This window comes from Tachysurus fulvidraco, chromosome 19 (genome assembly GCF_022655615.1).
Source record: "Tachysurus fulvidraco isolate hzauxx_2018 chromosome 19, HZAU_PFXX_2.0, whole genome shotgun sequence".
NCBI lineage: Eukaryota > Metazoa > Chordata > Actinopteri > Siluriformes > Bagridae > Tachysurus > Tachysurus fulvidraco.
In genome coordinates, this window is record NC_062536.1 from 14,500,923 (window position 1) to 14,513,040 (window position 12,118).

Consider the following 12,118-nt stretch of genomic DNA (forward strand, 5'->3'; position numbering starts at 1 on the left):
CTGATGTGACGTACTTCCATTGTGTTGGATTAGTGCTTTCCTTGATGCGCTGGATACGGTTCGCAACAAAGACATGAAAACGCCTCGCTTCGATGTTTATATACCCTAAGACAACTTGGGAATCCATCCAGAAGAATTCTTGGACATTTTCCAACTCCAGATCTCATTTGAGCATGTCACTTACACGTACTGCTACTACTGCAGCAGACAACTCTAGTCTTGGCACAGTGGTTACCTTGGTGGGTGCTACTCTGGACTTAGCAATGACAAGTGAGCAATGGATTTGTCCTAATTTACTGATTGATCTTAAATAGGTACAAACACCATATCCTGTAACACTTGCATCTGAAAAATGGTGGAGTTTGTATCTCTGAACTTCTTGAAAATCTGCTGGAAGATAGCAGCGATCAATTTGGATATGAGCGAGGTTCTTTAGCTCAAGAAGCCAAGTTCTTACCATCTCTACACAATCTTCTTTAGGAAGAGAGTCCAGAACTTGTGAACTGTTGGAAACGAACTTGTGTAGTCGCAATTTTCCAGTACTGCAGAGTTGTTTCACTTCATGGACTAGACTAATAGCCTCTTCTGCTGTGAAGACACTAATAAGGCCATCATCCACATAAAAGTTTCTTTCTATGAATCTTATAGTTGCTTCACTGAACTGGCCTTGACCTTGTGCCGCGATGTACTTGAGACCAAATGTCAGCTCCAAACAAATGAACTCACATTCGGTAGACTGATGGACTTGAGTGAAAATCTCCTTTGTCCCACCACAGGAAGCGAAAGTAGTTGATTTTCAGGTCTGACTCTGAATTGATGAAACATACGTTCTATGTCACACATCACAGCTACGGATCCTTTGCGAAACCGACACAATACACCTATAAGGGTGTTGGTTAGCTCTGGACCTGTGAGCAGGTGATCATTTAATGACACGCCCTTATACTTTGCTGAGCAATCAAACACTACTCTTATTTTCCCAGGCTTTTGAGGGTGGTACACCCCATGGTGTGGAATGTACCAGGCAGGGCTTTTGTTCAATTCTTCAGGAGGGACCCTTTCTGCATCTCCACGCTCTATTGTTCCATTCATGAATGTTGTATAGTCGTTGTGATATTGTTTGTCCATTTCAAGTCTTTTCTTGACACATTTGAGTCGGTGTTCTGCACAGCTCTTATTGTTTTCAAGAGTTGGCCGATCTTCTTTGAATGGCAAAGGTAACTCACAATGTCCATCTGCTTTCATTTTCACGCCTTCTTCCATTATAGAAATGAAGCGCAGATCCTCTTGGGAGAAGTGAGAATCTTCCACCCTTTTTTCGTTGAAGTCAGACTCCAGGAATTTAATCACGTCTTGTGGTGTGACTACTTCTTTGACTTGTGTATGACAAATGTAATGGACTTCATTTGGCAACTGGTCTGATGACTGACTAGGTGTCACTTCCTTGACAATGATCCTGTGGCTGCTTGCAATTGCATCACCATAGTCAACACAAGGGTCGGCACCTCCGACTATTGTCCAGCCCAGGTCTGTTCTTTGCGCAAATGGCTCATTGTCTTTTCCTGACACAACCTCTCTGGGTAACAGCGCTTGTGAGCAGTTGTAACCTATGAGCAGTCCAACATCGCATTCTATAAGAGGAGCGATCTCTTCTGCAAGGTGCTCTAGGTGCGGCCATGCTCTTGCTGTCTTAGGCGTGGAGATGTGATTTAGATTGGCAGGAATAAACTCTCTTGTATAAGTTACAGGAAGATGGATTCTTACCGAAGAATTGAAGCCTCTGACTTGTAGACCAGCTTTTCACTTGGAATGACTGTATCTCTGGTTGATAACGTAGAAAGTTTTAACTGTACACGTTTCTTTTCAGAGTCCAGAGCATCTGCCTTTTCTTGTAGAATGAATGTGCTGTCGCTCTGGTTGTCTACAAGGGCATACAGCAGGATTTCATGTTCTGGGTCGCTTATCGTGGATAACCAAACTGGAATGATTGTGGATGTGAGGTCACTACGGTCGTTTTGGACAACACGGTGTGATATTGTCTCGTTTGGTGCTTCTTTACTTTGTTTGATTTCCTTTGGATCCTTTATGCTTTTGCTTTCTTTATTCTTTATGCTTTCTGTATCCGGTTCCTCATGTAAACAGGTTGGGTGTTTTCCTTTGCATACGTAACAAACACTTCTCTTTCTACATTTCTTTGAATGGTGTCCAAAGGTAAGGCATCCAAAACACAGTCCTTTTGTTTGTATGAACTTGACTCTTTCTGTTATTGGTTTGTCCATGAACCTTTGACATATGTGAATGTCATGGTTTAATTTCTCACAAAAGACACATTTCTTTGCATTTGGTTTCTCTTCTGCACTGCTTGTCAGCACCTTAGCTCCGACGCTGCGAATCTTTGTAGGCTTAACCTTCTCTGAGTCACCTCCCTTGAGTGCGTGGAGTGACGTTACTGGGTTGCACGCTATCCTGGCTTCTCTTGTGACAAAGTTGACAAAGTTACTGAATGTTGGAAAAGAACCATACTGCTCTTCAATCTCAATGACTTTCCAATTCCATCTTGCTGTCAGCCAATCAGGAAGCTTGCTTAGTATTTTCTGATTTTCGCTGCAATCATTTAGGATTTCAAGACTCTTGAATTGTAGCATAGCAGCTTCACAGCCTTTGAGAAAGTCTGAGAACTCTTGTAACTCACTACTGTCCTTCGCATCGATCCTTGGCCATGATGTTAGCTTATCCCTGAAGGCATTTGCGATTACAAATGATTACAAATGATTACAAACTTCCATATTTCTCCCCCAGAGTGTCCCATGCTGCATAGTACGCTGCATCTGTACCCAGCAGAAAGTAACTCTCAACAGCTTTTCTGGCTTGTCCGCCAACATACTTGCGGAGGTAGTAAATCTTTTCATTCAGTGGAATGTTTTTCCGGTCTATTAGTGTCTGAAAGGACATTTTCCAATCCTTATACTTGAGAGGGTCACCACTGAAAACAGCAGGCTCTGGTAGACGACTTATATTAATGGACTCTGCTAAAGCTCTAGCAAGTGCCGTAATGCTATCTTCTTGTGTAGCATTGGTTGTAAGTTGTGGAGTAGAAAACTGTTGCAGATTTGCAGTGGGTTGTGAGGGTGCGAACTCATGTTCAGGCAGACTTATTGGCTTAGAAACAGGTTTCCTTTGATTAGCATTATTGTGTAAGAGGTCTGAGATTTCTTCGTCTGAGTTTTGCTCATACACTTTCAGTCGTGCTTTGGCAGCATTCATCTTCCTTACAGTTTCAAGACCTTCTAGCTCTCTTCGCTTCTGTTCTAATGCCTTTAGTCTTTCAGCATTTTCTGCTTCTTGTTTTGCTAATCTTTGTCGGTTTTCTACTTCAAGATTTTCAAGCTCGTTTCTTTCACGATCCATTTCCTCCATAACTTTCAGAGTTGCTTCAGTTGCAGCTAGTTCAGCAGCTGCTTGTGTTTCCTTACAGACAACCTGATTGAACTTGAATATGTGCTCTGTGAACCTTCGGATCTATGAGAGGATGCTGTATTTCTAGAGCCTTTAGATTTTCGGGAAGGTGCTGAGCTGAACACTGAACCAGCTTCACTACAGCGAGTTTATCTCTTTGCTAAATCTTTTACATTTCCACCTTCTACCAGACATTCTTGAACTTCTTGTATGAGCTTTTGAGAAACAGCATCACATGTATCCATTCTGCGACAAGTGTCTCCGTCAGGAGTTTCGTGACTGCGCAGCTTGTCATAGGCTTGTTTGACCTCTGCTGGAGTATATTGGATCCAAACAAGGTGATCATATAACCTTGTACTGACAGGTGCTTCAAGTGCTCCTTTAACTTGTTTAGCAGTGACTTTCCATTCATCATAGCTTGCCTTAAAGCAAATTTTAAGCTTATCTGCCTTTTCTTCATGCAGTGCTTGGCCCTTTTCAGTGAGTTTCCGAACTCTTTGGCTTTTCCTCAAGCTCTCTTCTTTAGCAGCTTGACTTGTGCTTGGCTCTTGTGGGCTTGTGTCCGGAGTTTTCTCATCGAGACTTACTTGCTGCTGTATCTCCACAGCTTCAGTATCACAGTCTTCTTGATCGGCCATGTCACTACTCTAGTGTGCTTTAAACTTTGTTACTTGTGACTTTAACTTAACTAAGTGCTATTAAATGCTCTTAAATGTGCTCATAAACTTAAAGTACTTTTCTCTTTAAAGATAAACTTAAATGTGTGTCAAACACCATAAATCAAAATTAGAAATTAGGACTTTTCACTTGTTATAAAATAAGACAAATGACCTTCGATATCAAAAAAGAAACAGTAAAGACATTTAAATAGCTTGCTGTACCCTTAAATTAGCAAAGTACTAGTAGTTGACTTGAAATAAGCTTAGCAACAATCACTTTATAATAAACAAGCAATAAATTAAGCTTGGACTTTACCACAGCACAGTACTCATTTAAATTATTATTAACAGAGTCCCTTTAAAGTTAGCAAGGTTAATCTTCACATTTAACTTGTTTTACAATGCGTTACTTCTTAGCTTAACCACGCTGCACTCTTGGACCCCGGTTAACGCTGGTTTGGTACTTGTGTGCATGCAGTCTGTCTTTTGATGCTTGAGAGCGACGTCACGACCTTAAAGAGCACTCGTTTACGGCTCCGCTGCGACTGGCACGGCTTTTCTCTCTGTTAACAGTTCTGACTGTTACTCCCCTCGAGTTGAATAAAAGGCTCAGGTCGTTCTTGGTTTTTAACAGACTTTTATTTTGGACAAGTCTTCATGTCTTGTAGCCTTATGCTTCAATAATGCCAATAATGACGAAAATGACGAAATGCCACAATGTCGAAATGCCACAAATGCCCAAATGCCGTCAGAACTCATTGGCCTCTCTAACTCAAGAGGAATAAACTTGAGGGTTAACAGCTTCTTCTTCTCGTGCTTCTCTTCTACCTCGTGCGCCCCCCGTAAGTGATAGCAACAATCAAATAATTCCCCAGTGAAACAAAATTATATGTTCCCTTTCACCCTTCTATGGCTTTAACTAATAACAAATAAATTAACATCAACAAAAAATACATTGCTGTTCCATTCTAACAATTTGAACATGTTAACCATTTATTTCCCTAAAACTGTAAAGTGCATACACCATAAACTGAACACATATATACATATATACACATTTATAAAATGAGAGTTGCCTCTAGCGGCAGCTACACACTCATTTTCTACCGCTTATCCGAACTACCTCGGGTCACGGGGAGCCTGTGCCTATCTCAGCCGTCATTGGGCATCAAGGCAGGATACACCCTGGATGGAGTGCCAACCCATCACAGGGCACACACACTCTTATTCACTCACACAATCACACACTATGGACAATTTTCCAGAGATGCCAATCAACCTATCATGCATGTCTTTGGACCGGGGGAGGAAACCGGAGTACCCGGAGGAAACCCCCGAGGCACGGGGAGAACTCCACACACACAAGGCGGAGGCAGGAATCGAACCCCGACCCTGGAGGTGTGAGGTGAACGTGCTAACCACTAAGCCACCGTGCTCCCTCAATTTAATTCAATTTAATTTAATTCATAAATTGTCTAACGCCACAATACCCGAGTGATCTTTTTTTTTATGATCTGTCACACCTACTTTGATCAAAAGGTGCAGGCTATTTGGTAGTACCTCAAGTACAAAAGGCTACAGAAGGGGACAGAGCTTTTTCTGACAGAGCCCCACAGTTATGGAACATACCTCCAATTAGTGTTCAGGACTCAGACACAGACTCAGTTTTTAAGTCCAGACTAAAAACACATTTGTTTAGTCTAGCTTTTTATGAATAGCTTTTCTCTGGTGAACTGGGCTGTATGGATGCTGTCGGCTTACCACCTTCGCAACTGGAGTGGTGGAACACTTTACATCCCAGGAAGCCCTCATGTCTCTGCCACCTTCTGGCTCTAGCCTTTTAGTTATGCTGTCATAGTTAGTCTTGCCGGAGTCCCTGTCTGCACTTGGCACATAATTTACATTGTCCATCACCTGATTACCTAACATTCTCTCTCTCTCTCTCTCTCTCTCTCTCTCTCTCTCTCTCTCTCTCTCTCTCTCTCTCTCTCTCTCTCTCTCTCTCTCTCTCTTTCTCTGTTAAACTGTATATGCTTAGCTTAGCTGCTTAGCTCCTGGTGTTCCGAGTTCCTAGCCTGATCATCTTTTCTTATGGAGCTATTTAATCCTAACGTCAATCCTAATGTTCTACCCCTGGTTGGAGTCTCCATGTCAGCAAATCAGGTCTGTGCTGAACTCAGAGTTTACGATGACCCATTAGTTCCTCAGGAGCTCTCGGTTGCACTATTATAAACTGTTGTAGAAAGTACATTATTTACATTTACACTATTTACTGTCCAGTGTCACCCAAATGAGGATGGGTTCCATTCTGAGTCTGGTTCCTCTCAAGGTCTCTTCCTCATACCATCTCAGGGAGATTTTCCTTGCCGCCGTCACCTCCGGCTTGCTCATTAGGGATAGGGAGAAATATATATATAGTTGTCATGATGCGGGGTAAGGAAGCGGACCCAAACGCAGCATAGCCAAATCAACAGGGTTTAATAACAAAAGGACATGAAACAACACACGGACTAAAGACAGGACAAAGACAACAGTAGATTCCGCGCTGCACAAGGCAATGCGGCACAGTTAAATACACAGGGTAATCACAATGGGAAACAGGTGTGTCGACAGGGAGGAGCAGACGAAGGCGGGGCAGACACGTGACGAAGAACGTAAACAGATGCACGTGGCCAAAGTCTGGGCTGAGTCATGACAATAGTATTTTAAATGTTAAGTTAATATTTTTAAAATTAATTTTAAACTTTAATTGTATATATTCATTTATTTATTTTTATCCTTATTTTTCTTCTTCTTATTATTATATATTTATTTCTTTTTTTCTCTCTCATCTGTTTCCATACTTCTGTAAGGCTGCTTTGAGCACTGGTATAGGATGAACTGAGAATTCATATTTAACTAAGCCCCCCTCCTTACAGTGGGCAGGTAGTGGGCAGGTAGTCGAGTTTGAAGGCTCATTTTAATCTTAATCCAGTCATTATCAGTTCACTGAATAACAACTTAACCCGAGATATGTAAGTATTAGAAGCTTTGATAGTTTCTGTATTGTTCAACACTTTAGTATGCCTTTCTATGCCTCACTATCCCTTTCCTTTATCTATATATTTTAGGGACACTTGCAGAGATGTGTATCCTTTATCTGCTCATATCTGCTCATGTAGTTGCTTGTGCACTGGAGTTAAAGTGAAACTATTGTTAATGTATTAATGTATCGCTAATTTTAATGCTATGCACAATTTTTTAAATCCTTAACTAACACTTAGTGGAAATATGCAGGCAAAGAAGCCAGATGAGGTAAGAAATAGTTATAAATTGACACAAACCCTACAGTCTTTAACATCAGTATGATCTTTTCTTGCAGTATGTCTCAATAGATGGGAACAGCCTCACAACTGCTGATTTGGTCTGTCTGGGAAAAGGATTTTGTAAGATTAAGGTATGAAAGTTACTGCACCATATAACTGCATTAAATAGTTTATTCTCTAGTTCTTGGGTAGGTATGAAGCTGTGGGTCTATTTCTGTCTTTTAGCTGAGTGCTGAGGTGGAAGAGCGTGTGATCAGGGCTGAAAAGGTTATTGAGAAGATAATATCTGAAAATCAAGGTATATAAATTCATTAAGTGGTTTGATGTAAACTTTATGGAAATGTTTCTGGAAGTTGGACAAAAATTAGAAATGCAACAGCTACCCAAAGCATACTGATTTTCTTGATTATGTCGTTTTTTTATTCTGTTAATGTAATTATTCTGTTGCACTTTCACACTATTATTCTTGTGCATAAAAAATATAGGAGGATTTTAATGTAATTGACATTTGTTATGACAATGACCTTGAATAATTTAGCACTATGGTAAACAACATGATGTAATTCAAACCCAAAGTGGAGCTTTTGCTTCCTTTTATTACTGTCATCCTACATCCTTGTTGTATGTCTTTAATTGTACAGTTGTTTATGGAGTTAATACAGGCTTTGGAAAATTTGCACAAACTGTTGTAAAGAAAGATCAACTCAAGTAAGTTGGATATTAACTTAATGAATATTATAGGTTTACAGATTCAGGTCGAAAGTCTAGTCTGAAAAAAGCTGTGTGTGTGTGTGTGTGTGTGTGTGTGTGTGTGTGTGTGTGTGTGTGTGTGTGTGTGTGTGTGTGTGTGTGTGTGTGTGTGTGTGTGTGTGTGTGTGTGTGTGTATACGTAATTTTCAGGGAGCTGCAGGAAAATGTTGTTCGCTCCACAAGTGCTGGTAAATGCTTCAAAATTTAAAAGCACACATTAATTCAAATGACTCCGTATTGATTGCTTAATTGTTGGAAGAGATCAGTGATGGTGTTAGTGTGTGTATGATTGTTTTTCATCACTGAGACACTGTCACATAATGCTCTGCTCAACCACAATAGTTTCTTTTGTCAAAATAGTAATAGAGCTCTACTAATAATAATATCAGTGTGTGTGTGTGTGTGTGTGTGTGTGTGTGTGTGTGTGTGTGTGTGTGTGTGTGTGTGTGTGTGTGTGTGTGTGTGTTTGCAGGGGTCGGACCCCCACTGAGTCCGGAAAGGACCCGGATGCTTCTTGCTCTCAGGATTAACGTCTTAGCTAAAGGTTATAGTGGCATCTCCTTGGAGACTCTTCAAAAAATGGTCTTGGCTTTTAATGGTAGATATTTTAGAATTTAAAATGTACACCTTTTCATTTCATTTTATTTTAGAATCATTTCTCTTTCACTGTCAGTGAATCATCATTCATCATCACTCATTAATCAGTTAGCTGTGGAACTATAATGATTAGATGAATACATTTTGGTTCTTTTTTGACACATTTGACTTTGACCTTGTTTTGTCTGTGTGTGTGTGTGTGTGTGTGTGTGTGTGTGTGTGTGTGTGTGTGTGTAGCCTCCTGTCTCTCCTGGGTTCCTGAGCAAGGGACTGTAGGTGCGAGTGGAGATCTGGCCCCTCTTGCTCACCTGGCTCTGGGGCTGATGGGAGAGGGACGCATGTGGTCACCACAGACCGGCTGGACTGACGCCATGACTGTGAGTCTCTCCCACAATACACTCATACAGACCAATCTAGTACACTCATACAGACAAGTGTTATTCATCCTTTCATTCTACTTCTCTTCTCAAAAGGTATTAGAAGAACACGGTCTGACCCCAATGTCCCTGAAACCTAAAGAGGTAATGAAATCTTTGTTATCTTTCATTATTAGGAAACGCTGAAATGTGAGCTTGATAGTGCAACACTACATTTCAGGGAATTTCTCTGATTAACGGGACGCAGCTGATTTCATCACTGGGTGCTGAGGCAGTAGAGAGAGCAGAAGCGATCTGTCGGCAAGCTGATGTCATCGCGGCTCTCACTTTAGAGATGCTGAAGGGAACCAACAAAGCTTTTGACATGGGTGAGAGTAAATGTGGTAGCTTAGTGTTTAAGGTGTTGGATCACTGATCAGGTTGTGAATTCAAATCCCAGGTCCACAAAGCATCCATTGTTGGGCCAAATACCAGCTCTTAAACCCTTAATTGCTCAGTTGTATAAAATTAGATCAATTATAAGACACTCTGCCAAATATAGTAAATCTAAAACCTGTGTACTGTTATAGGTATTTCTTTAGCAGATTTTGTGTATCTGAGCCTGAATATTTATGTGTTTTAATAATTTTGTGTGCTGCTATAAAAATAAATCTGTATTTTCTATATTTTCTACTCCTAACAAAAGGTTAGTTGCTTAAACATACATATCTTGAATGGTTCACATACATGTCTCTGTATGATATCGACAGACAGACAGACAGACAGACAGTACACATGAACGCAGGTCTAGGATGCAGGTCCCGAATACGTCTAACTCTACAGTCTCGATCTCAATAGTTCCTGCAAATTTCTAAACGATTTCTAGTAAATTACAATTTCTAAAAAGTTAAGTTTAGACATTATACAGACATTTGGCTGGTCATGAGAAAATAACTCATTCTTTTTCAAAGGGGATAATGATTATCTTCATTAACTAAAGTTAATATTAGAGAGATATAGAAGTAGCATTTTCAGCCACTTTAAGGCAAGAGTAAAGATGTTCTATTTCGATAACTGTGTATTTTATCCTGCACCAGATGTCCATGAGGTGCGGCCTCACCCAGGTCAGATTTTAGTCGCCCAGAGATTTCGCTCCTTAATTCACTCGGACTTCTTTCCTTCAGAAATCACAGGTACAAAAACTGAGACACAATCCTGTTGTGTTTTTGTATTCTGGAACATGCATTGTTTAGTGTCTATAGCTCTGATCCCTGATCCTGATCAGTAACATTATAATTTTTTTCTTTTTTTTTTCTTTCAACGTTAATTTTTGTAAATCTTTTGTTTAGCTAATTAGTTACATCAAACTATCTCTAAGTGTTTAGATTTGTGTTTAATTTTCCCTACTGATAAAACCACGTACAGTTCAGTTGAGTTAATCATCAAACTCCTTCTAAGCATTAATGGTGAGCATGAGAAACCCTGAAGCTCTAGAGGATGCGAAACAGATTCAAAACAGAGCCCAAAACAGATTCATATATATTTTATTTAATGAATTGCTTTTGATCAAGCATATTCACTCTCATATGTAATAACATATTTAAAGAGGTGGAAAATTGCTGTTTATGTAAATATTTCTTATATAGATTTGGATTGGTTATGTCATGACTGTAAAGCCTGGAAACATCCAACAAAAAATGAGAAAGGAAAATAAAATTGGAGTTCATTATCTAATGTTTCGTTACTTTTCGTTCTAAACGATTCGTTACTTCGGTACCAAAATATTGTCTTTTCTTGTATCTTAAGATGAGAAGTCCTATAAAGGTGTTCAAGATGCCTATACACTGCGATGTTGTCCACAGGTATGTATGCAAATATTAAATATTAAACCATATCTAGATTTTCATATAGAAATATTTCACAAATCGGGGTAAGAAGTGTGGTGGCAGAGCTGGATGAAGTGAGGAACCCATCATGCCTAGTGTCTTCTGTGCAGGCCTGTGTGAGCAGTGTTATGATTTGAGGTTGGTGGATGTGGTAGCCTAGTGGTTAAGGTGTTGATCAGAAAGTTGCGAGTTCAAATCCCAGAGCCACCCAGCTGCCAACGCTTCTCCCCAGATCAAGGCCCTAAAACTCAAGTGCTCACCTGTATCAATTACCCCTTTTCCACCAAAAAGAACCGGGTGCTATTCAGAGCTAGTGCTGATGCTGGTTCAAAGTTGGTTCCACTGGTGAACCTTCTAAGAACCGGTTTGCCTTTCCATCGGTTAGAGATCCGTCACAGAGCCGAGTCTGATGTCATTGTATACGTATCACTTTTCCCAGCAACGTTAGCGCAGCAGCGGCAAACACAAACACAACATCAACAATGGCGGATGTCGCTTTACTGTTAATGCTCATGGCTTTGTGAACCTACATTAGCATCTAAACACGGCGAATCCAACGTGTACGTGCAGCTCCATGTACAAACGAAGGTTGTAATCGAGAAAGTACATAACATTATTTTATCATTAACACAAAAAAAGTTAGCCTTAGCATGTAGCTAACTATCATGTGTGCTGATAATGTATCATATTGCGGTAAAGTAAAAGTGTATTAAACATTAGTAAACTTTAGGTACATTATCAAAATCGCTAACGTTAGCCCCGCCCACAGCCCCTGACACAAGCGCTTCTTAAGTCTAGACCAGCAATGTTTTGGTGCTGCTTAAGAACCACTTTTCCTGGTTCAGAGTTCCTGGTGCTTTGGCTGTCGAAAAAGAAAGAACTGGTTCTAAATTAGGCTCTGGCTCCGAACCAGCATTCAGACTTCCTCGGTGGAAAAGGGAAAAAATGACGACACCAACTTCCTGAAAATAATGAATGACCTGGATTGAAATCTAGATGATCGGATTCACCTGTAAGAGTTGTTCAAGGACCATGAGACATCATTTTAACACATGAATTGGCCACCACAGAGTCCAGACCTCAACCCCATTGAGAATCTTTAGTATGTG

General features: G+C 40.3%; 1 protein-coding gene across 2 annotated transcripts in view; it reads left to right on the plus strand.

The window, feature by feature from the left end:
- The first annotated feature begins 7,017 nt into the window (after positions 1-7,017).
- Positions 7,018-12,118, plus strand: part of LOC113645554 (histidine ammonia-lyase-like) — a 7,237-nt gene continuing 2,136 nt past the window's right edge. The window contains exons 1-13 of one of the 2 annotated variants that reach the window (XM_027151226.2): positions 7,018-7,129; positions 7,226-7,243; positions 7,379-7,409; positions 7,477-7,551; positions 7,646-7,718; positions 8,062-8,128; positions 8,321-8,358; positions 8,643-8,768; positions 9,005-9,144; positions 9,241-9,288; positions 9,365-9,512; positions 10,221-10,316; positions 10,930-10,985. In XM_027151226.2, the coding sequence (XP_027007027.1) occupies positions 7,128-7,129; positions 7,226-7,243; positions 7,379-7,409; positions 7,477-7,551; positions 7,646-7,718; positions 8,062-8,128; positions 8,321-8,358; positions 8,643-8,768; positions 9,005-9,144; positions 9,241-9,288; positions 9,365-9,512; positions 10,221-10,316; positions 10,930-10,985 (918 nt within the window). In that variant the 5' untranslated portion in view covers positions 7,018-7,127. Of the gene's footprint in view, positions 7,130-7,225; positions 7,244-7,378; positions 7,410-7,458; positions 7,552-7,645; positions 7,719-8,061; positions 8,129-8,320; positions 8,359-8,642; positions 8,769-9,004; positions 9,145-9,240; positions 9,289-9,364; positions 9,513-10,220; positions 10,317-10,929; positions 10,986-12,118 lie in introns of both variants that reach the window. The other variant, XM_027151225.2, reaches the window with a different exon arrangement.